This window comes from Salvelinus namaycush, chromosome 4 (genome assembly GCF_016432855.1).
Source record: "Salvelinus namaycush isolate Seneca chromosome 4, SaNama_1.0, whole genome shotgun sequence".
Lineage (NCBI taxonomy): Eukaryota > Metazoa > Chordata > Actinopteri > Salmoniformes > Salmonidae > Salvelinus > Salvelinus namaycush.
In genome coordinates this window covers 67,188,302-67,213,158 of record NC_052310.1, presented here as the reverse complement: position 1 = coordinate 67,213,158, position 24,857 = coordinate 67,188,302, and the positions used below count along the sequence as shown (strand labels likewise).

At 42.3% G+C, this 24,857-nt stretch overlaps 1 protein-coding gene across 2 annotated transcripts; it reads right to left on the bottom strand.

The window, feature by feature from the left end:
- Positions 1–2,799: 2,799 nt before the first annotated feature.
- st6galnac (ST6 (alpha-N-acetyl-neuraminyl-2,3-beta-galactosyl-1,3)-N-acetylgalactosaminide alpha-2,6-sialyltransferase) lies at positions 2,800–23,864 on the bottom strand. 2 transcript variants are annotated; one of them, XM_038992227.1, is made up of 10 exons: positions 23,761–23,864; positions 17,988–18,385; positions 15,026–15,296; positions 12,994–13,159; positions 9,765–9,939; positions 9,258–9,396; positions 5,241–5,344; positions 4,952–5,035; positions 4,053–4,152; positions 2,800–3,484 (listed from the first exon to the last, which is right to left on the bottom strand). In XM_038992227.1, the coding sequence occupies exons 2-10, from the start codon at positions 18,146–18,148 to the stop codon at positions 3,314–3,316; spliced, it is 1,371 nt and encodes a 456-aa protein (XP_038848155.1). In that variant the 5' UTR covers positions 18,149–18,385; positions 23,761–23,864; the 3' UTR covers positions 2,800–3,313. The 2 variants fall into 2 exon arrangements, with proteins under 2 accessions (XP_038848155.1, XP_038848156.1); XM_038992228.1 differs by lacking the exons at positions 4,952–5,035; positions 23,761–23,864 and having other exon boundaries at positions 17,988–18,510.
- Positions 23,865–24,857: the final 993 nt, after the last annotated feature.

The following is a 24,857-nucleotide window of genomic DNA, read 5'->3' as shown; positions in this document are numbered from 1 at the left end:
GTGATAGGAGAAAACTGAGGATAGATCAACAACATTGTAGTTAATCCACATTACTAACTTCATTGACAGAGTGAAAAGAAGGAAGCCTGTACAGAATAAAAAATATTCCAAAACATGCATCCTGTTTGCAACAAAGCAATACTGCTAAATATTTGACAAAGTAATTCACTTTTTGTCCTGAACACATACTGTTATGTTTGGGGCAAATCCAATACATTACTGAGTACCAGCAATGTACCACCATATTTTCAAGCATAGTGGTGGCTGCATGAAGTTATGTGTATGCTTGTAATCGTTAAGGACTGGGGAGTTTTTCAGGATAAAAATATTAACGGAATGTAGCTAAGCACAGGCAAAATCCTAGAGGAAAATCTGGTTCAGTCTGCTTTCCACCAGACACTGGGATATGAATTCACAAGGCCAAATCTACACTGGTTGCTTACCAAGAAGACAGTGAATGTTCCTGAGTGGCCGAGTTACAGTTTTGACTTAAATTGGCTTGAAAATCTATGGAAAGACCTGAAAATGGTTGTCAGCAATGATAAACAATACATTTGACAGAGCTTGAAGAATTTAGAAAATAATAAATGGGCAAATGTTGCACAATCCAGGTGAGGAAAGCTCTTAGAGATTTACCCAGAAAGACTCACAGCTGTAATCGCTGCCAAAGGTGATTCTAACATCAACTCAGGGGGTTGAATACTTATCACATCAAGATACATTAGTGCTATATTTGAATTTTATTTTTTTAACAAATTATTCTTCCACATCAAAGTATTTTGTGTAGATTGTTGACAAAATCTATTTCAATCCAACTTTGTAACACAACATGTGGAAAAAGTCAAGGGGTGTGGATACTTTGAGGGGACTGTACAGGCAGTTAAAGCCTTAATACAAAACTGCTCGATGGTGGTGTGTGTTCCTAATCTGCTTTTCCTAACAGCCTATTACCCCTATTGCCTACTTAGGAGGTGCATTAATTATGTTCAGATTACTAACATGACATTCTATCAAAATAGAAGACATACAAACTTTAATTCTCAATTTCTTTATAGATTTCTATTACATTAAAAACATCCACTCTAAAAATTGCATTATGGAGGAACTCCCCCTCAACCCAATTCCCCCTGTTAATGAACTCCATCAACAACAAAAAAGTTTACCACATCTTCTGTACACATTGAAAACTAATGTCTGATGTGAGTCTTCCATAGAGGAAAGCCTGAACCATTTAATGTCATTGTTAAAGGATTGTTATTCTAAAAAGACATACAACAAAAATGTTAAATAAGCTAATTCATTGATTCTGTTGTAGGGTCTTTGGTTTCTTTACCCTGCACCACATATATTTTGTGCACATGTAGAGTGAGCCTTGGTAAGTGTTACAATTTTCCACATACATGTCCACTTCCCATGTGGAGGTGACCATGCAAAGTCTCAGTCAGAGATCAATCTCTATGGTCACAGTGATCAGATTAATCTAATGTTCTTCTCAGGTCCTGAATGACCTCATTCATCAGGCATCAATATTCAGCAGAAACAATGATACTTCTGTGACCTTTGTCACTATTCATTCTGGGTCATGCTCATTAGGGTACAGCATAGCAAAATGCTTTGCAACAGAATACTAAAAGAAATTTTTCTTATTGGAGGAGTTTAAGTAATCCTTCCTTGTTTCAGTCAATTTTCTTCTGTTTGGTGCCTAACGAATCCAGCCCTGAGCTAGCTTTGAGAAGAGTCCAGGTGCTCTATTGTCTAGTCCAGCCACACATACTCCAATTCTCCAGGAGATCCTTGGAAACATCCATTCATGTTCTGGGAGCGAGTGCCCGAAGAGAAAGGCCACTGACAAAGTTCCCATTTGGAGTTGTTGTGGAAACATCTTCCTTCACTTCAAATAGTTTCCCCAGTTACCTCAACAACAACTCATTTTGCAGACAAAAGATTGAGATTCACATTAAGGCACACACTGGTGGTAGTTTGAAAGAAAAAATACAGTTCTTGTCTATGTAGCATTGCTCTCTCATATTAATAAGGAAACTTGTATGAAAGTAAAATACATTTTTAAAACATATTTAATAAAAAATTTACTTTTTGATTAAAAAAAATATCTGTTATCTTCTCCCCTCAGCTTTGCTTTGGTCAAACACTTGAGTTGTCTCTTGACCCACTACTACACTGACTCCAAAGAGAAACATAGTAATATCATGTGAAAATAATCTGACTACTTATCAGAATAGACCATGACTACTGCCGGCAGTGCTGTGCGAAAGTATTTAGGGCAGTGAGGGAGGGTAGAGGGTATTTTAAGTAGGTGGCCGGCCCAGCAGCAACAGCCCTATCCCTTGTCAACATACAGTGGAGTCCGAAATTATTGACACCCTTAAAAAAGATGAGCAATAACGACTGTGTAAAATAAATAATTAAAATACGGATCTATAATGTATGCAATAAAATGGGGGAATTATATTTTATACTTACAATTGCTCAGATTTTGTTTAACAAGTAATACTTTTTAATCTCTCAAAAAGGTAGGGGTCAAAATTATTGACAACCCTAAAGATTCTTATAAATAAAGTGGTAAAAGTTTAATATCTGGTCCCATATTCAGAGCACGCAATGACTACATCAAGCTTGTGACTCTACAAACTTGTTTGATGCATTTGCAGTTAGTTTTGGTAGTGTTTCACTTTTATTATAAATAAGAATAGCATATGTTTCAAAACACTTCTACATTCATGTGGATGCTACCATGATTACAGATAATCCTGAATTAATTGTGAATAATGATGAGTGCGAAAGGTAGAGGGAGGGTCAAAGATCATACCCACAAGATATGCTAACCTCTCACCATTACCAATAACAGGGGAGGTTAGCATGTCTTGGGGGTATGATCTTTGAAGCATATGTCTGACTAAGACCCACAAAAGCTGATTGTCTGAAATGGTTTAAAAATACTAAAAAAGGTCTTAAAATAGTATAAAAAGGCTACCAGGCTTTTCCTGGTAACTCAGCAAGTGTCAGCAACAGTCTATGACTGTCTCCCTGGCAACCTGCCTCCACCCTGTTAGAGACTTCTCAAGAGGATAGGCTAAGCCCATCTCCATGGAGACCATTTTCTCAGAAGTATTGGCTAACCTCCAACATGGCAGGCAATGACAAAGTCAGACGTGGAGTAATTTTTCTATAAATCTCGTAGGGTTGGGGGTTGGCAAACCTTGGGAGCCAGTGGTGGAGATGGAGTCATTACCATAGACTTATGTCATTAATGTGGTTGTTGCCATAGTGACCTGGAGTGAGTTAGTTCCTGGGATCACTGGTGCATGTAGAGCGTGATGAGGCCTGCCTGGTGGAGCTGCTGCCACAGTGCCATCTCCATCTTCAGGTCATGGTTGATAAAGAAACCCACAGGGTGATATCTGCTGTCATAGTAGTGGTCAGAGTAGTTTTTATAGTCTGGAGTCATGAAGCCATACGCGCTCACCTGTTTTCAACATGCACACAGACAGAGAGCGAGAGAGAGAGACAGAGAGAGAGGAAAAGGGGGGGATAGGTTAGTTGGTGCAGTCACCGTCTTGTTGTCAAGTGTTTCACAACTCAAGCACAATGATTACCTTATGGATCTTTGCTTTCATTAGGGATCTGAGCGGCATGCTGCATGTCTAATTGAAGGCTATCAGGGCCAGAGTAAGTACTGTCAATCCGTAAGGCAAGTGCAGTCATGTCCAGGGAGTCGTAATCAATGGTGTAGTGGAGGGTAAAAATGCAGTTCATCCACCTTTGTAATTTGCCAAACAGTTTTTGCGGAAAAATGCAATGAAAGTAAAGGGAGCTTTACTTTTTTTCACCGTGACCAGCGATCAGAGTTTACCCACCAATTCTTTTACCACCACATCACTGGTTGTCATCTTACTGTACATGGTTGTAACTAACTAATATAACATTACTGTTTACCTTGTGCTTTTACTGTCAGTGGTCATAACCGGTCTTGTCTTGTTCAAATATGAAGTGTTGCAATTACTGTTTAGTGGCTGTGGTAGCTCATACCGTACCTGGTCACAGGTGTGCATAGCAGCCAGCAGCATCACAGCACCTGTTGATGGACGGTATATGTTCTTGTATTTGGTCTGCATGGCATGGCCGCGGAGGAACCTACACAGAACATGACAACCATTTAACAACCACACTGCAGGTGCACATATTTACTTCAAATTAAATATTAAAATAGTGTCAGAGAAAATATTCTCAGGTACAATAAAGTTGATCCTATTCTATCCTAAAATGCCCTTGTGGAGAAAAGGTGTTGGACAGACCACTCCTAGCTACCACCTTTTCATTGTTGTGAGGAGAGCTAACGATATACAACACTTGTCCTTTTCAGTATCCACCAAAACAGAGTCACACTATATCCTGATGGAAGCCTGATATGGTTAATTCATTTAGATATCATTCTAATTACGTGACCCTTGGGTTCGTGGCACTGGACACGCATGGTGAGTTAGTTTCATGTATATTTTTGAACCAACTCCTCATCAGATGGTCCTATTTAGCCATTGTGAGAAGAGTGCTTGGTCTAGCCACCCAAAACACTTGAGTTTCACATTTCAAAAGGAGTTTATATGTCCAGGTGTGTGTAATCAGAGCTCTGGTGTGATTCTGATGAGTCACAACAACTATCCTAAAGATTATTATTTAACTAGGCAAGTCAGTTAAGAACAAATTCTTATTTACAATGACAGCCTACGCCGGCCAAACCCGGATGACGCTGGGCCAATTGTGCGCCGCCCTCTGGGACTCCCAATCACGGCCGGATGTGATACAGTCTGGATTTGAACAAGGGACTGTAGTGATGTCTCGTGCACTGAGATGCTGTTCCTTAGACCGCTGCGCCACACGGAAGCCCAAAAGATAGCACAAAGATAACTCACTTATTTTCCCCTCTTTTACTCACCTGTTTCTGATGTAACGTATGAAATCTGGATGGTACATCTTGAACTTTTCTACACTCACATTTTTTCCAAAGTATGTGGGTGGCCTGAGGTAGAAAAAAAGGCCTCTATTCACAAGCTGCACAAAGAAATATCAATATGGCTAACAGTATACAAGACACATTTGTAAATAAAGAAGGAATACTTGGGGGACATTGAGGGTGTTCAATTACAGTGGCAGTCCACATGGATGCTGTGTGGGGAATGAAATCAAAACTGTCTCCATGGATGTGAACCCATGCCACATCTTACGTTTTGCTCTTCTCTGGTCCTCTCTCTACTGGAGTGTGTGTGGCGGCTGCTTTCATCAGCAGATAATCTCTGTCATGGTCTGGCAGGAAGACATACCTAGTCTCCTACAGGATGGATAGATGGATGGATGGATGGATAGATGGATAGATGGATAGATAGATAGATAGATAGATAGATAGATAGATAGATAGATAGATAGATAGATAGATAGATAGATAGATAGATAGATAGATAGATAGATAGATAGATAGATAGATAGATAGAGAGAGAGAGAGAGAGAGAGAGAGAGAGAGAGAGAGAGAGAGAGAGAGAGAGAGGTGTGAAACAGGGAAGGGACTCAGGGGGAATGCTAATTTGGTATAGAGCAGACCTAACTCACTCCATTAAATTAATCAAAACAGGAACATTTTACATTTGGCTAGAAATTCAAAAGGAAATTATCTTAACAGAGAAAAATGTCCTCCTGTGTGCTACCTATATCCCCCCTAGAATCTAGAATCACTAGAATCCCCATACTTTAATAAAGACAGCTTCTCCATCCTGGAGGGGGAAATCAATCATTTCCAGGCCCAGGGACATGTATTAGTCTGTGGCGACCTAAATGCCAGAACTGGACAAGAACCTGACACCCTCAGCACACAGGGGGACAAACACCTGCCTGCAGGTGACAGCATTCCCTCCCCCATATGCCCCCCTAGGCACAACTATGACAACATAACCAACAAAATGGGTCACAACTCCTGCAGCTCTGTCGCACGCTGGGTATGTACATAGTCAATGGTAGGCTTCGAAGGGACTCCTATGGTAGGTTCACCTATAGCTCATCTCTTGGCAGTAGCACTGTAGACTACTTTATCACTGACCTCAACCCAGAGTCTCTCAGAGCGTTCACAGTCAGCCCACTGACACCCCTATCAGACCACAGCAAAATCACAGTCTACTTGAACAGAGCAATACTCAATCATGAGGCATCAAAGCCAAAGGAACTGAGTAACATTAAGAAATGCTATAGATGGAAGGAATGCAGTTTGGAAACCTACCAAAAAACAATTAGGCAACAGCAAATTCAATCCCTTTTAGACAACTTCCTGGGTAAAATGTTCCACTGCAATAGTGAAGGTGTAAACTTGGCAGTAGAAAATCTTAACAGTATATTTGACCTCTCAGCTTCCCTATCAAATCTAAAAATCTCAAATAGAAAACCGAAGAAAATGAACAACAATGACAAATGGTTTGATAAAGAATGCAAAAATCTAAGAAATAAATTGAGAAACCTGTCCAACCAAAAACATAGAGACCCGGAAAACCTGAGTCTACGCCTTCACTATGGTGAATCACTAAAACAATACAGAAATACACTACGGAAAAAGAAGGAACAGCACGTCAGAAATCAGCTCAATGTAATTGAAGACTCCATAGACTCTAACCAATTCTGGGAAAATTGGAAAACACTAAACAAACAACAACACGAAGAATTATCTATCCAAAATGGAGATGTATGGGTAAACCACTTCTCCAATCTTTTTGGCTCTATAACAAAGAATAAAGAGCAAAAACATATACATGATCAAATACAAATCCTAGAATCAACTATTAAAGACTACCAGAACCCACTGGATTCTCCAATTACCTTGAATGAGTTACAGGACAAAATAAAAACCCTCCAACCCAAAAAGGCCTGTGGTGTTGATGGTATCCTTAATGAAATGATCAAATATACAGACAACAAATTCCAATTGGCTATACTAAAACTCTTTAACATCGTCCTTAGCTCTGGCATCTTCCCCAATATTTGGAACCAAGGACTGATCACCCCAATCCACAAAAGTGGAGACAAATTTGACCCCAATAACTACCGTGGAATATGCGTCAACAGTAACCTTGGGAAAATCCTCTGCATTATCATTAACAGCAGACTCGTACATTTCCTCAATGAAAACAATGTACTGAGCAAATGTCAAATTGGCTTTTTACCAAATTACCGTACAACAGACCATGTATTCACCCTACACACCCTAATTGACAACCAAACAAACCAAAACAAAGGCAAAGTCTTCTCATGCTTTGTTGATTTCAAAAAAGCCTTCGACTCAATTTGGCATGAGGGTCTGCTATACAAATTGATGGAAAGTGGTGTTGGGGGTAAAACATACGACATTATAAAATCCATGTACACAAACAACAAGTGTGCGGTTAAAATTGGCAAAAAACACACACATTTCTTCACACAGGGTCGTGGGGTGAGACAGGGATGCAGCTTAAGCCCCACCCTCTTCAACATATATATCAACGAATTGGCGCGGGCACTAGAACAGTCTGCAGCACCCGGTCTCACCCTACTAGAATCCGAAGTCAAATGTCTACTGTTTGCTGATGATCTGGTGCTTCTGTCACCAACCAAGGAGGGCCTACAGCAGCACCTAGATCTTCTGCACAGATTCTGTCAGACCTGGGCCCTGACAGTAAATCTCAGTAAGACCAAAAGTCCAGTCACCAGGACCACAAATTCCATCTAGACACCGTTGCCCTAGAGCACACAAAAAACTATACATACCTCGGCCTAAACATCAGCACCACAGGTAACTTCCACAAAGCTGTGAACGATCTGAGAGACAAGGCAATAAGGGCCTTCTATGCCATCAAAAGGAACATAAATTTCAACATACCAATTAGGATCTGGCTAAAAATACTTGAATCAGTCATAGAGCCCATTGCCCTTTATGGTTGTGAGGTCTGGGGTCCGCTCACCAACCAAGATTTCACAAAATGGGACAAACACCAAATTGAGACTCTGCATGCAGAATTCTGCAAAAATATCCTCCGTGTACAACGTAGAACACCAAATAATGCATGCAGAGCAGAATTAGGCCGATACCCACTAATTATCAAAATCCAGAAAAGAGCCGTTAAATTCTACAACCACCTAAAAGGAAGCGATTCCCAAACCTTCCATAACAAAGCCATCACCTACAGAGAGATGAACCTGGAGAAGAGTCCCCTAAGCAAGCTAGTCCTAGGGCTCTGTTCACAAACACAAACACACCCCACAGAGCCCCAGGACAACAGCACAATTAGACCCAACCAAATCATGAGAAAACAAAAAGATAATTACTTGACACATTGGAAAGAATTAACAAAAAAACAGAGCAAACTAGAATGCTATTTGGCCCTAAACAGAGAGTACACAGTGGCAGAATACCTGACCACTGTGACTGACCCAAACTTAAGGAAAGCTTTGACTATGTACAGACTCAGTGAGCATAGCCTTGCTATTGAGAAAGGCCGCCGTAGGCAGACATGGCTCTCAAGAGAAGACAGGCTATGTGCACACTGCCCACAAAATGAGGTGGAAACTGAGCTGCACTTCCTAACCTCCTGCCCAATGTATGACCATATTAGAGAGACATATTTCCCTCAGATTACACAGATCCACAAAGAATTTGAAAACAAATCCAATTTTGATAAACTCCCATATCTACTGGGAGAAATTCCACAGTGTGCCATCACAGCAGCAAGATTTGTGACCTGTTGCCACAAGAAAAGGGCAACCAGTGAAGAACAAACACCATTGTAAATACAACCCATATTTATGCTTATTTATTTTAACTTGTGTGCTTTAACCATTTGTACATTGTTACAACACTGTATATATATAATATAACATTTGTAATGTCTTTATTGTTTTGAAACTTCTGTATGTGTAATGTTTACTGTTAATTTGTACTGTTTATTTCACTTTTGTATAATATCTACCTCACTTGCTTTGGCAATGTTAACACATGTTTCCCATGCCAATAAAGCCCCTTGAATTGAAATTGAATTGAAATTGAATTGAGAGAGAGAGAGAGAGAGAGAGAGAGAGAGGTGAATACAATCAGACTATAAAGAGTTTGTCTTTGAATGAATGAAAAGAATGGATGGATTAATTAGTGAATTAACACATTTTATTCCACAAGTGATGTTTATTCCCAGTGAGTCAATTTGATCGTGAACCATCAACATCATGGAAGGTCTCACCTCAGAGAGCGGGGGTCCTCTGTAGCCCGCTCCAGCGTAGCTCTTCATGGAGTTACGGAGGGTGTTGGTGGAGAAAGTGTAGAGGGATGTTCTAGAGCCCACATCCTGCTCAAAGCCCTTAATCACAGCTCCGTTGGTCCTGGAATCACAACAGAGGTACGGAACAGAACACTGTCAATGACCAATTAGAACACAGGAAAATTGTCAATGACCAATTTGAACATTAGCATGAATGAACATGAACACTGTCAATGACCGTTGGAAAATAAATGACCACTTAGACCCTTTGGTAACCAGATACATGCCTCATTGTAATCTACAGACTCTTGAGGAGCCCTTGAATGGACCATCCTGATTGACAAAATGCCAACTGTCACATTAACGTGGTAATGCTCATTACAAGGAACCTGTAGAATGAAAAGTTTTAAAAACCTAAGATGGTCTAACCTCATTCATAGGCTATTGAGGAAGTCAAGACTAAACAAGGTCGAAAAAGGAATCTCTCACCTGAAGACATAGTCATGTTGGTCAATCTCCCGGCCCTTCTTTGAATCCTTCAGAATCCCTCCGTTGCCCACGACAGCACAGCAGACACACTGCGAGCCGTTGCTACGACGATCCCAGTCATCAAACATGTGCCAGTTGGCCGATGTGTTGAGAACAGACAGGGTCGACACCAGAGCTGTTTGCACAACAAAAGAAAAAAACATTTAGGAGGTCATTTTGCAGGGCTCTGGCAGTACTCCTCCTTGCACAAAGGCGGAGGTAGCGGTCCTGCTGCTGGGTTGTTGCCCTCCTACGGCCTCCTCCACGTCTCCTGATGTACTGGCCTGTCTCCTGGTAGCGCCTCCATGCTCTGGACACTACGCTGACAGACACAGCAAACCTTCTTGCCACAGCTCGCATTGATGTGCCATCCTGGATGAGCTGCACTACCTGAGCCACTTGTGTGGGTTGTAGACTCCGTCTCATGCTACCACTAGAGTGAGAGCACCGCCAGCATTCAAAAGTGACCAAAACATCAGCCAGGAAGCATAGGAACTGAGAAGTGGTCTGTGGTCACCACCTGCAGAATCACTCCTTTATTGGGGGTGTCTTGCTAATTGCCTATAATTTCCACCTTTTGTCTATTCCATTTGCACAACAGCATGTGAAATTTATTGTCAATCAGTGTTGCTTCCTAAGTGGACAGTTTGATTTCACAGAAGTGTGATTGACTTGGAGTTACATTGTGTTGTTTAAGTGTTCCCTTTATTTTTTTGAGCAGTGTATATTCATAAAGGGAGCAAATCTATGGATCTCTGCCAAAGATCTTTGCCTAATGCAAATCACCCAATGGATGATTTTTACACACTCAACTGAACGTGTCTTGCTGTCCCAATAGCTGCGAAACACCACATGGGGCCTGAGGCAAGTTGTGGGTAAATCTTTATTTGTACAGTCTATGGGGTGAACACAGTGGAACGATTCCATAATTTACTCTTCTAGATCTGAGCTAAGAGATTTGCATGTACAGACGCCTCACAAGAAACAGAAACAGACGCCTCACAAGTCCTCAACTGGCAGCTTCATTAAATAGTACCCGCAAAACACCAGTCTCAACGTCAACAGTGAGGAGGCGACTCTGGGATGCTGGCCTTCTGTTTCTCTTCTGTTTCTGTTTCTCAAACTAGACACTCTAATGTACTTGTCCTCTTGCTCAGTTGTGCACCGGGGCCTCCCACTCCTCTTTCTATTCTGGTTATAGCCAGTTTGCACTGTTCTGTGAAGTGAGTAGTACACAGCGTTGCACGACGTCTTCAGTTTCTTGGCAATTTCTCCCATGGAATAGCCTTCATTTCTCAGAACAAGAATAGACTGACGAGTTTCAGAAGAATGTTTCTGACCATTTTGAGCCTGTAATCGATCTCACAAATGCTGATGCTCCAGATACTCAACTAGTCTAAAGAAGGCCAGGTTTATTGCTTCTTTAATTAGCACAACAGTTTTCAGCTGTGCTAACATAATTGCAAAAGGGTTTTCTAATGATCAATTAGCCTTTAAAATGATAAACTTGGATTAGCTAACACAATGTGCCATTGGAACACAGGAGTGATGGTTGCTGATGGGCCTCACACTCAACGTCAACAAAACAAAGGAGATGATTGTGGACTTCAGGAAACAGCAGAGGGAGCACCCCCCTATCCACATCAACGGGACAGTAGTGGAGAAGGTGGAAAGTTTTAAGTTCCTCGGCGTACACATCACGGACAAACTGAATTGGTCCACCCAAACAGACAGTGTGGTGAAGAAGGCGCAGCAGCGCCTCATCAACCTCAGGAGGCTGAAGAAATTCGGCTTGTCACCAAAAGCACTCACAAACTTCTACAGATGCACAATCGAGAGCATCCTGTCGGGCTGTATCACCGCCTGGTACGGCAACTGCTCCGCCCACAACCGTAAGGCTCTCCAGAGGGTAGTGAGGTCTGCACAACGCATCACCGGGGGCAAACTACCTGCCCTCCAGGACACCTACACCACCCGATGTCACAGGAAGGCCATAAAGATCATCAAGGACAACAACCACCCAAGCCACTGCCTGTTCACACCACTATCATCCAGAAGGCGAGGTCAGTACAGGTGCATCAAAGCAGGGACCGAGAGACTGAAAAACAGCTTCTATCTCAAGGCCATCAGACTGTTAAACAGCCACCACTAACATTTAGTGGCCGCTGCCAACATACTGACTCAACTCCAGCCACTTTAATAATGGGAATTGATGGAAATTATGTAAAAATGTACCACTAGCCACTTTAAACAATGCCACTTAATATAATGTTTACATACCCTACATTACTCATCTCATATGTATATGTATATACTGTACTCTATATCATCTACTGCATCTTGCCATCTTTATGTAATACATGTATCACTAGCCACTTTAAACTATGCCACTTTATGTTTACATACCCTACATTACTCATCTCATATGTATATACTGTACTCTATACCATCTACTGCATCTTGCCTATGCCGTTCTGTACCATCACTCATTCATATATCTTTATGTACATATTCTTTATCCCTTTACACTTGTGTGTATAAGGTAGTAGTTGTGGAATTGTTAGGTTAGATTACTCGTTGGATATTACTGCATTGTCGGAACTAGAAGCACAAGCATTTCGCTACACTCGCATTAACATCTGCTAACCATGTGTATGTGACAAATAAAATTTGATTTGATTTGATTTGTACGCCTATGTATATATTCCATAAAAAATCTGCCGTTTCCAGCTACAGTAGTAATTTACAACATTAACAACGTCTACACTGTATTTCTGATCAATTTGATGTTACTTTAAATGGACAAAATAAATGCTTTTCTTTCAGAAACAAGGACATTTCTATGTGAACCCAAACTTTTGAACGGTAGTGTATCTGTAAAGAGGTACAGATGTCCTATTGACTGACAATAAAGGGTTTTATGTCCTATCTCTGAACCCATGTACAATCTTTATTGTGTTGGCCATGGAGCAAAGGGCACTGCAGTTAGACAATGGCCACATTGTGTGTTAGTCACCCACATTAACGACAACACCACGGACTGTCTGTCTTCCTGTAGCCAATGTTGTGTAACTATATTATTTGTAGTCGTTGCTGTAACTATTAATATTAACATGACTTGTCCAAGCATTGGTGTGAAGTAATGCATTGAAACAACGGTCACATGTCAATATGTATTGAAAGTACTTACTGTCAATGTCAAGGTTTCCCCAGCCGTGAGCCCCTGGGTACGGTTTGAGGCGCTGGTACTGTTCTGGAGTGGCATGCTTGGCCCACTGGAGGACAGGGATCCTGCCCAGATATCTCACCCCAAAGTCTGTCTGGGGAACCCTGCTACGAATACTGTTTGGACAGTCCTGCAGGGGAAAACAACAGTCTTCTTATTGAAGACTCTGAAAGTTCCTGTTGAATCCATTACGAGTACATCTCAGACCATCTTTAAAACCCGCCCATGTAATCTGATGCATTATGATCTAAAAGGCTAAACTGAACCTAAATCTGCATTCCTGCTGTGAGACTATACACTTCCTGTGTTTTAGTTTTATTGTAAGGGACACAACACCAAAACAGTCACATCTCAAATTGATGGTTATCATTACATAGCAGCACATAACAATGCTGACAATATTTTTTCCAGTTGACAGACTTTGCAACAGCATAGATTGTATGACTCTCAATGGAAGTAATTAACTGTATCTTGTCATTTAACGTTCTACAGTGGAAGAGCTGCATAATGACTAGAGGGATGTGGAGAATTATAATTATTGGGGAGAGACATAGCGGTTATGAAGAACACGTGGAAAACTCATTGACTACGTTCCAAATGGCACCCTATTTGCTATATACATAAAGCTCTAGTCAAAAGTAGTGCACTATGTAGGGAATAGGGTGATATTTGGGATGCAACCTCACTGTATCATCCCCAACCCCTCTGTTTGTTCTCAATAAAAAAACATTGCACTACAATTATCTAATTAAAATGTCAGCAACAACTTATTTTAATTCAGTAATTGCATAATTTATTTTGTCATATAGAGTGGGGAAAACAAGTATTTGATACACTGCCGATTTTGCAAGTTTTCCTACTTACAAAGCATGTAGAGGTCTGTAATTTTTTATCATAGGTACACTTCAACTGTGAGATTTTTAAGTAACAGGTGTCTTTTATACAGGTAATGAGTTCAAACAGGTGCAGTTAATACAGGTAATGAGTGGAGAACAGGAGGGCTTCTTAAAGAAAAACTAACAGGTCTGTGAGAGCCGGAATTCTTACTGGTTGGTAGGTGATCAAATACGTATGTCATGCAATAAAATGCAAATGAATTACTTAAAAATCATACAATGTGATTTTCTGGATTTTTGTTTTAGATTCCGTCTCTCACAGTTGAAGTGTACCTATGATAAAAATTACAGACCTCTACACGCTTTGTAAGTAGGAAAACCTGCAAAATCGGCAGTGTATCAAATACTTGTTCTCCCCACTGTAACTTATGACATGCGTTATGGAGTCTTTGGAGTCAATTACAACGTGCAAGGGCAGCTGAGTCTTGGCGATAGAATTGAACCTATTGTATTCCTTTATCGTCTGCTGTCTGTCCGTACGGGTGGACCGGTCTTATGCCAGACACCATAAAGAAACACTCTTTGAGAAAACACCATATAGAGAACACCAGTAGTTCCTCTCTTTTGCAACCATCCTTTTATGTCCACATTAACAAGAAAAATAACAGTAATCAATGGAAGCAGAAGTGAACTGAAGGGACTGTTTTGCTTTTAAACCTCAGCAATGGTTCATATGAAATGTTTAATGTTATAAGAAAGTATTGAGTAACAACTTCATTTTGTCTGTCTTTTTCTTGGTAGTTTATGGGATGACGCTACAACATTGTTCTATGGAGTTGACACAAAGCAGGTAGAGCAAAAGAAAGTCTGGGAGAATGAGTGATATGACTTCATATCCTGTCACGATACGTGGGCAAAAAAGAACACCACCCCATATTTACTGGAAATGAATCCACTCACACACACATTATTTTGACAGTGTCCCCATGCATAGCCACCCATACGACTGAAAGTGCAACCCTCAGCACTTCCTCTAAATCAGTCAACAGTGACTGCTAGTAGACCACAGCCCTTCTAAGGTCTCTAAAGTAGGCCACAATCACACCAAGCAGATCAAGTGAAAGAACAGGAACAGCTCAGAAAGGGGAACTTCAACTCACGGTTTGAGGTGGGGCGACTTCGCTGTAGTAACTGTCTCCAATGAAGGGTGGCTCTGTTGGTTTGGTTGAATTGGAGAGGAGAGCACCTTTAATATTTTGACCCTTGGTAGTCCTGGCCCTGGCTCCAGGTTTCATTGAGGGTCTGACTCCGACAGGGGATGTGGACTGTACCTTTAACCTTAAATGTGTTGTTGGTGTTGAACCAGTGTGTAGGCTGTCCAAACCATCTGACGGTGTGTTGCCGTCAATAGAGTCTTCAGAGTAATGTGACCTAGTGTAAGACAAAACAACACGGCAATGGTCAAACCTGTAGCAGAAAGGGATAGTGCATTGTTACACCAACTCTACTGGTCAGTGTAACAATGTGCAATTGTTGTGGTTACTAACGCTGTGTGTGATCATAGAAGGTCTCATTGGCTTACTCCAACTTAACCATATCCTGCTACTAATAATGGAAACAAATCACATATTGAATCAGTTTGTAACATTTATTTTTGCTGTAGAAAGCCAGCTTACTTTTCACATAATCTCTCACAAGCAAAGATCTTCTAGTAACAGTTAAAGTATGCCAGTGACAAGTCTGTAAAAACAAGACCGTTTTTTAAACTATAGTAAATATTACAGTATTCCCCTTCCCCATGTCCCCAACACTGAGTGCCTGGATACAGCTGTTAGACGTGGTATATTGGCCATATACCACAAACACCAGAGGTGCCTTATTAGGTATTCTGGTGTTTGTGGTATATGGCCAATATACCACGGCTAACGGCTGTATCCAGGCACTCAGTGTAAACTGGTTACCAATGTAATTAGTAACGTCATTTTTTTGTCATAACCATGGTATATGACACGGCTCGAACCACCCGCTTTATAATACTATATAATCCATAAACAGAAAGGCCCGTCTGGCACTAGCAGCTGAAGCCTCAGGTAACCATGGTGCTGCTCAACACTGATTGGCCACTCTGGACAACCAATCAGATCCAGAAGAATCCAGTCTCAGCAGAAAGGAACATCCGAACAAAGACTCCAACACCATCATCAAGTTTGGCGATGACACGACGGTGCTGGGCCTGATCATCAACGACAATGAGACAGCCTATAGGGAGGAGGTCAGAGACCTGGCCGTGTGGTGCCAGGACAACAACCTCGCCATCAACGTCAGCAAGACAAAGGTGCCTATCGTGGACTACAGGAAATGGAGGGCCGAACACGCCCACATTCACAGTTATGAAGTGGAATGGGTCGAGAGCTTCAAGTTCCTCGGTGTCCACATCGCTAAAGAATTATCATGGTTCACACACACCAACACAGTCGTGAATAGGGCACGACAACGCCTCTTTCCCCTCACGAGGCTAAAAAGATTTGTCATGGGCCCTCAGATTCTCAAAAAGTTATACAGCTGCACAATTGAAAGCATCTTGACTGGCTGCGTCACAGCTTAGTATGGCAACTGCTCGGCATTTGACCGCAAGGCGCTACAGAGGGTAATGTGTGTGGCCCAGTACATCATTGTGGCTGAAATCCCTGCCATTCCGGGCCTCTATACCAGGTGGTGTCTGTGGAAGGCCCTAAACACTGTCAAAGACTCCAGCCACCCAAGTCATAAACTGTTCTCTCTTCTACCGCACTGCAAACGGTGCCGGAGCACTAAGTCTGTAACCAAAAGGCTCCAGAACAGCTTCTACCCCCAAGCCATAACACTACTAAAATAGTTAAGCAAATAGCTACCCAGACTATCTGCATTGACCCTTTCTGCACCAATTATTTTTTGACTATGCACACAAACTCACGCTACATAGCCAAAAGTATGCACTAATTTAAAGGGGTGTCCAAATACTTTTGGCCACTGACACTCCAACATACACACAAACATTGCTGCTACTGTTAATTATCTATCCTGTTGCCTAGTCACTTTACTCCTGCCTTTATATACATACTGTATCTACCTCAATTACCTCGTACCCCTGCACGTCGTCTCGCTACTGGTACCCCTTATATATAGCCAAGTTATTGTTACTCATTGAATATGTATTTCTCGTGTTACTAGGTTTTGTTATATTTTGCATTCTTACCCTCTGCATTGTTGGGAATGGCCCATAAGTAAGCATTTCACTGTTAGTCTACACCACTTGTCTACGAAGCATGTGACAATTAAAATGTGATTTATATTAATAAAAAAACGATGTAATAAACCCAATCAGATGCTGGTGAACCTGAGATCAAAAGGTGACAAGGAATTAGAAATGCAAATGTATTTGTCATTTACTGGCCTTTCTTATTACAGCAAGCTACATAATGTGTATAGACACATCGACTCCTGCATTTGGAGAGCCACAGTTTGGAACTAAAAAGGATAAGCACAGCAGGGCTGTTTGGAGACTCAGGCATTTATATAAAAGAACTGCCCACTGTTGCTTAGTGAAACCCAAGGGCTACATTAAGCAGGCAGGCGGCAGCTTAAAATGACAGACCTGCTAAAGCTCAAACCACTCAAACGTATCATTTAGTCTCTGAAATAGACCTCTCAGAGAGAGCCAGAGACACAGAGAGAGTATCTCTCTTAATGCATCTTATCTGCACCCCCATGCTTTTAAAACTGAACTATCGCTCACCCATTACTACCAGGCTTACATTTCACATGTCAAGACTCAGAGACTACTGCCTGTGAAAGAACACCAGAATGTTTTTTTTCTTCATTCTCTTTATCTATTTCGTCAAGCTGGTGCTGCTGTGTGGCTCCATTGTGAAAACCACAATGATACGACTTGCAGGAAGAACGTAGTGGTTAGAGAACCATGGAGCATTTTATTCTCCATGATCTCAGCCATTTCCCTCTGTATGGCTGCTCATCAGGCAAACCAAGGGAAATGACTAGGATGAATTTCAGGGAAAAGGGAGAAAAAATGTCAGTGCACATAGTATATTCCACTGGGTCAATGGTGCATTGTTGTTTGTTTACCTGTTTGGTTCCTGTGTGTACCCAAGACCAGGGAAGTGTGACAGGTTCAGGTTGACCATGCGCCAGGGGATGGTGATCTCCAGGCTCAAACACAGGATGTAGATGACCAGCAGGGAGATGACACCCAGGAAGCACAGCCCCAGCCTCCTCTTGAGCCCCATGTCTGTCACCGTGGCCTCGAGCCTGGGCAGCTGGCCACGTGTGTGCCCCTTGCTCTCCGACCTCCCCGGAGGAGGAACATGAGAACTAGGCAGAGGGGGAGGAGGATGGGGGAGTAGAGGGGTGGAGGGGAGTCGCTGATGTCCTTCTGAGGAGGATGTTTGGGTTTTTCAGGGGAGCAACGGGAAAAGAGATGAGGGCCAGGGGTGGATTTGACTGTAAATTAGTCCAGAGGTTCTCTGCTCCGGGGCCCCTCTCACCCCACGACAGTTGAAGAGAAAGAGAAAAGGACAGAGACAGGAGAGCAACAGGGGAGAAACGGACACAGAGAGAGGAGCAGGGGAGATACAGAGAGAGAGACGGACAGAGAGAGAGAGCAACAGGGGAGAGACGGACAGAGAGAGAAACCAGTGAAGAACAAAATCCATTGTAAATACAACCCGTATTTATGTTGATTTATTTTCCCTTTTGTACGTCGTTACAACACTGTATATAGTAGCCACAATATGACATTTGAAATGTCTCTTCTCCTTTTGAACTTTTGTGAGTGTAATGTTGATGTCACTTGAGAGAGAAACGGAGAGAAATAAACTCTCACCAGAGTTGCTCCCAATAACCCCTTTTAAATAGACCTCTGTCCACATAATACAGGGTCACCCTAATCTTTCATTTCCCTCTGATTATAAGGACAGGTTGGATCGGTATTTACTTAGGCCCGTTTATTGCTATGGCCCCTGATGCATCATGGTACAGGAACTGAATAGGCCAAGTCCTCATCTGACCACAACTATTTCGAACACAGTGCTGGTAGAGTCAGTGGTGGGAAAAGAACCCAACTGTGATACTTGATGAAGTAGAGAGACCTTAATAGAAAATGACCCAAGTAAAAGTAAAATTCACCCAGTAAAATACTACTTGAGTAAAAGTCTAAAATTATTTGGTTTTAAATATACTTAAGTACCAAAAGTAAATGTAATTGCAAAAATATACTTAATTATTAATTAAATTATAATTGGTACACACACTTCACCACAGTGTTCTCCATATAATATCAAATGAAATGTTATTAGTCACATGCGCTGAATACAACAGGTCTTACAGTGAAATGCTTACTTATGAGCCCCTAACCAACAATGCAGATTCAAAAAAATACAGATAAAAATAAGAGATAAAAGTAACAAGTAATTAAAGACCACCAGTGAAATAACAATAGCGAGACGATATACAGGGGGGTACCGATACAGTCAATGTGCGGGGGCACCGGTTATTTGAGGTAGTATGTACATGTAGGTAGAGTTATTAAAGTGACTATGCATAGATGACAGAGAGTAGCAGTGGTGTAAAGAGGGGGTACTGCAAATAGTCTGGGTAGCCCTTTGACTAGATGTTCAGGAGTCTTACGGCTTGGGGGTAGAAGCTGTTTAGAAGCCTCTTGGATCTAGACTTGGCGCTCCGGTACTGCTTGCTGTGCGGTAGCAGAGAGAACAATCTATGACTAGGGTGGCTGGAGTCTGACAATTGTTTGTGCCTTCCTCTGACACCGCCTGGTATAGAGGTCTTGGATGGCAGGAAGATTGGCTCCAGTGATGTACTGGGCCGTTCGCACTACCCTCTGTAGTGCCTTGCGGTCGGAGGCCGAGCAGTTGCCATACCAGGCAGTGATTCAACCAGTCAGGATGCTCTCGATGGTGCAGCTGTAGAACCTTTTGAGGATCTGAGGACCCATGCCAAATCTTTTCAGTCTCCTGAGGGGGAATAGGTTTGTCGTGCACTCTTCCCAACTGTCTTGGTGTGCTTGGACCATGTTAGTTTGTTGGTGATGTGGACACCAAGGAACTTGAAGCTCTCAACCTGCTCCACTACAGCCCGGTCGATGAGAATGGAGGCGTGCTCGGTCCTCCTTTTCCTGTAATCCACAATCATCTCCTTTGTCTTGATCACGTTGAGGGAGAGGTTGTTGCCCTGGCATCACACGGCCAGGTCTCTGACCTCCTCCCTATAGGCTGTCTCATCTTTGTCGGTGATCAGGCCTAACACTGTTGTGTCATCTGTAAATTTAATGATGGTGTTGGAGTCGTGCCTGGCTGTGCAGTCATGAGTGAACAGGGAGTACAGGAGGGGACTAAGCATGCACCCGAGGGGCCCCTGTGTTGAGGATCAGTGTGGCGGATGTGTTGTTACCTACACTTACCAGCTGGGGGCGGCCTGTCAGGAAGTCCAGGATCCAGTTGCGGAGGGAGATGTTTAGTCCCAGGGTTGTTAGCTTATTGATGAGCTTAGAGGGCACTATGGTGTTGAACGCTGAGCTGTAATCAATGAATAGCATTCTCACATAGGTGTTCCTTTTGTCCAGGTGGGAAAGGGCAGTGTGGAGTGCAATGGAGATTGCATCAACTGTGGATCTGTTGGGGCGGTATGCAAATTGGAGTGAGTCTAGGGTTTCTGGGATGATGGTGTTGATGTGAGCCATGACCAGCCTTTCAAGGCACTTCATGGCTACAGACGTGAGTGCTATGGGTCGGTAGTCATTTAGGCAGGTTACCTTATTGTTCTTGGGCACAGGGACTATGGTGGTTGGCTTAAAACATGTTGGTATTACAGACTCGGACAGGGAGAGGTTGAAAATGTCAGTGAAGACACTTGCCAGTTGGTCAGCGCATGCTCGCAGTACACGTCCTGGTAAACAAGACCCTGCGGCCTTGTGAATGTTGACCTGTTTAAAGGTCTTACTCACATCGGCTGTGGAGAGCGTGATCACACAGTCTTCCGTAACAGCTGGTTCTCTCATGAATGTTTCAGTGTTATTTGCCTTGAAGCGAGCACAGAAGTAGTTTAGCTCGTCTGGTAGGCTCGTGTCATTGGGTAGCTCTCGGCTGTGCTTCCCTTTGTAGTCTGTAATGGTTTGCAAGCCCTGCCACATCCGACGAGCGTCAGAGCCGGTGGAATGCGATTTGATCTTAGCCCTGTATTGATGCTTTGCCTGTTTGATGGTTCGTCAGAGGGCATAGCGGTATTTCTTATAAGCTTCCGGGTTAGAGTCTCGCTCCCTGAAAGCGGCAGCTCTAGCCTTTAGCTCAGTGCGGATGCTGCCTGTAATCCATGGCTTCTGGTTGGGGTATGTACGTACAGTCACTGTGGGGACGACGTCATCGATGCACTTATTGATGAAGCCAATGACTGATGTGTACTCCTCAATGCCATCGGAAAAATCCCAGAAAATATTCCAGTCTGTGCTAGAAAAACAGTCCTGTAGCTTAGCATCTGCTTCCTCTGACCACTTTTTTATTGATCTTGTCACTGATGCTTCCTGCTTTAATTTTGCTTGTAAGCAGGAATCAGGAGGATAGAATTATGGTCAGATTTGCCAAACGGAGGGCGAGGGAGATCTTTGTATGAGTCTCTGTGTGTGGAGTATAGGTGGTCCAGAGTTCTTTTCCCTCTGGTTGCACATTAAACATGCTGATAGAAATTTGGTAAAACGGATTTAAGTATCCGTGCATTAAAGTCTCCAGCTACTAGGAGCGCCGTCTCTGGGTGAGTGTTTTCTTGTTTGCTTATGGCGGAATACAGCTCATTCAATGCTGTCTTAGTGCCAACCTCTGACTGTAAACAGCTACAAAGAATACAGACGAAAACTCTGTGGTCTACAGCTTATCACGAGATACTCTACCTCAGGCGAGCAATAGCTTACAAAAATACATACACCACCGACCCTAGTCTTACCAGATGCCGCTGTTCTATCCTGCTGGTACATCATATAACCAGACAGCTGTAAGTTGATATTATTGTCGTTCAGCCACGACTCCGTGAAGCATAAGATGTTACAGTTTTTAATGTCCCGCTGGTAGTTTAATCTACCGCGTAACTCTCCGATTTTATTGTCCAAAGATTGCACGTTTGCTAATAGAATGGAGGGAAGTGGGGGTTTATTCGATCGCCTACGAATTCTTAGAAGGCAGCCCGACCTTCGCCCCATCTTTCTCCGCCTCCTCTTCACGCAGATCACGGGAATCGGGGCCTGATCCTGATGAAGCAGTGTATGCTTTGCGTCGGGCTCGTCAGAGTCGTGAAAGGAAAAAGAGGATTCTGCTAGTCCGTGGTGAGTAATCACAGTCCTGATGTCTAGGAGTTCTTACAGTCATAAGAGACGGTAGCAGCAACATTATGTACAAAATAATTTAAAAAAAAGTTAAACGCAAATAAACAAACAAAAAAACAATCGGCTGGGGGCACGTAAAAGTCTGCCGTCCTCTCCGGCGCCATCTTATCAATACATGTTTATAGATGTGTTGTTTATTTGATGTATTGCTCAAATAAAAGGTTCAATAAAATAAGTAATACAAATTAGTTCTTAATGATTAAAAAAAAAAAAAAATAGTGGTAAAGACTGACTTCAAAGAGACCACATTCAAGTCCTCCATCCCCACTTAGTCTGACTGCTGCTCTCTCTGGCTCCACAACAAACCCCCGCCCGGGCATCTAGGAGGTGTGAATACCTGGCCAGCCTACAAGTAGAGGATGAAAAGTGCTTCAAAGCAGAAAGAGACTTGGGACCAGCAGCACAATCTTGTGTAGAGGGTGTTCTAAATACTGTAATTGTAAATAGTGTGTATTTTTTTTTTTTTTTTTTCACTTTGTGTGTGGTTATATTCTCCTACATTACTTTCACATTCCACAAACTTCCTTTCAAATGGTATCAAAAATATCCATATCCTTGCTTCAATGCCTAAGCTACAGGCAGTTAGATTTGGGTATGTCATTTTAGGCAACAATTGACAAAATGCGGCGGATCCTTAAGAGGTTTTAAGTAAATATTTTCTTAACTCCATTTGTTGAACTGTATTGTTGGTTAATGGCTTGTAAAGTAAGCATTTCACGGTAACGACACCTGTTGTATTCGGCGCAAATGACAAATAACATTTGATTTGATGTCCATGAGACCATACTCCCACACCTCACGCTGACTACAATGACAGGGTAAAGACAGCACAGGGTGGAAAACATGGCACAGGGTGGAAAACATTTGATCTTTAACCAACTAGGCTACTTTAGTCTCTTAGTTATGCTCCATCGTTAAAACATACCAAATTACAATGAATACATCCGCGCAAATGTATCAAACTGCTGTAATACAGATGGCATCAGATGTCATTGATGTACTTTTCCTGACTTAATCTTCAGTGTTTGTTTGAAGATAGATGGCTAGGGAATGGAAGGAACACATAGGTCCTCATTATTAGTAGAAACTTTGACATTTACTGGAGAATAGAGACAAACACTTTCCCTTAAAAGGTCTTAAAGAATATTGATTTGATAGTTGATAGCAATGCCAAGATTGTTGTTCAATTGAGTTTAATAATGATAATAAAATACCTCTCCCCCTTTGATTTATTTCCTAAAAGTATTTTTGGTTATCCACAAAAGTGGGGGAGAAAAAAAGCACAGCAAACTTTCATGGTCTTTGTCAAGGTTGAATACATTATGCTCAGTAACAAGTCATGACTACACCATCCTCACAGAAACAGCAAGTCGCTACTCTGAGAAATCTCTCTTCCTGTCTCAACAGAAAACTAAACATAGAAAAGTATTTCAAGATGTCCCCATATCCCCTCACCTGTGACTAGTCTTCTTTAGTGGCAGTCCTGTACTAAGCAGTACAGTACTGACAGTAGAAAATCCTCTACGCCAGAAGAAGTCTTCTTTTACTAAGTAAACTGTAGCACAGGCTACACTCGAGCCTGGCACAGCATGGGCGGGACTATTGTGAAATGAGCAACAGCTGCTGGTAATTGGTCAAACCCTCCCTCGGTGTCGGGGAGGAAGGGAGAAAGAATGGGGGGGGGGGGGGGCTTCTACCACAGCCTGCAATAAAAAGTCAGACATGAGAAGACCGCAGTAGCGGAAGAGCCTTGCTATGATCACAACGTGTTGAGGCTTGAATCATAGCCTAGCTTACAGTGAAAGTCAAGATGGCTGAGCCCCTGGCATACATTAAACACGCACGCACACATGACATCTATAAAACACAAACAAAAGAAAGTGTCAAGGGGCATACAGCAACATGCAGATCATCCCTCGGGCCCTTGGATGAGTGTTCTCTCCTTGTCAAAGGGGAGAACACTGGAGACTTCAGGTCTCCTCATTTCCACACAGAGAGAGGTTATCAGTATTCACCCTTTAGCCCCAAAATGTATGTGTCCTCTCCCCTCCCCCATCTTCTTTCAAAATCCCAGTCAGCAGGGACCTTGAAGGGAAGTGAGAGCTCTCCGTCTCTGTGTGAGCAGAGATCAGTTAATAGGCTGTCCTAGTCTAATCCTCTAGGTATGGCTTCCCCTCTGGAAGGAAAGGAGAACACCTACAGAAAGCAGATGCATTTCAACACGCACCACCGGTTGCTTTAGTAGTCAGGAGTGAGAGGGCAAAGAAGAAGTGGAAGGAAAGTGGGTCAGTACAGTCTGGTCAGCTACAGACATCTTTCCAGATGTATGGAAATGACAACCCTTAGGTGTTTTGACCTCTCCACTCCAGATATGAGTGTAAGAATTCAATTCCTTAATGACGGTTCTCAACAAACATACCATACAGTAAATCATGAATAACATTTTAGGCATGTAAAATGGATTTATTCACCACAAAATAACAGAAATTCCAGTTAATCAAAACACACGGCACAATTCCAAAGGTCATGGAATGGCATTTGATTGGTTGAGG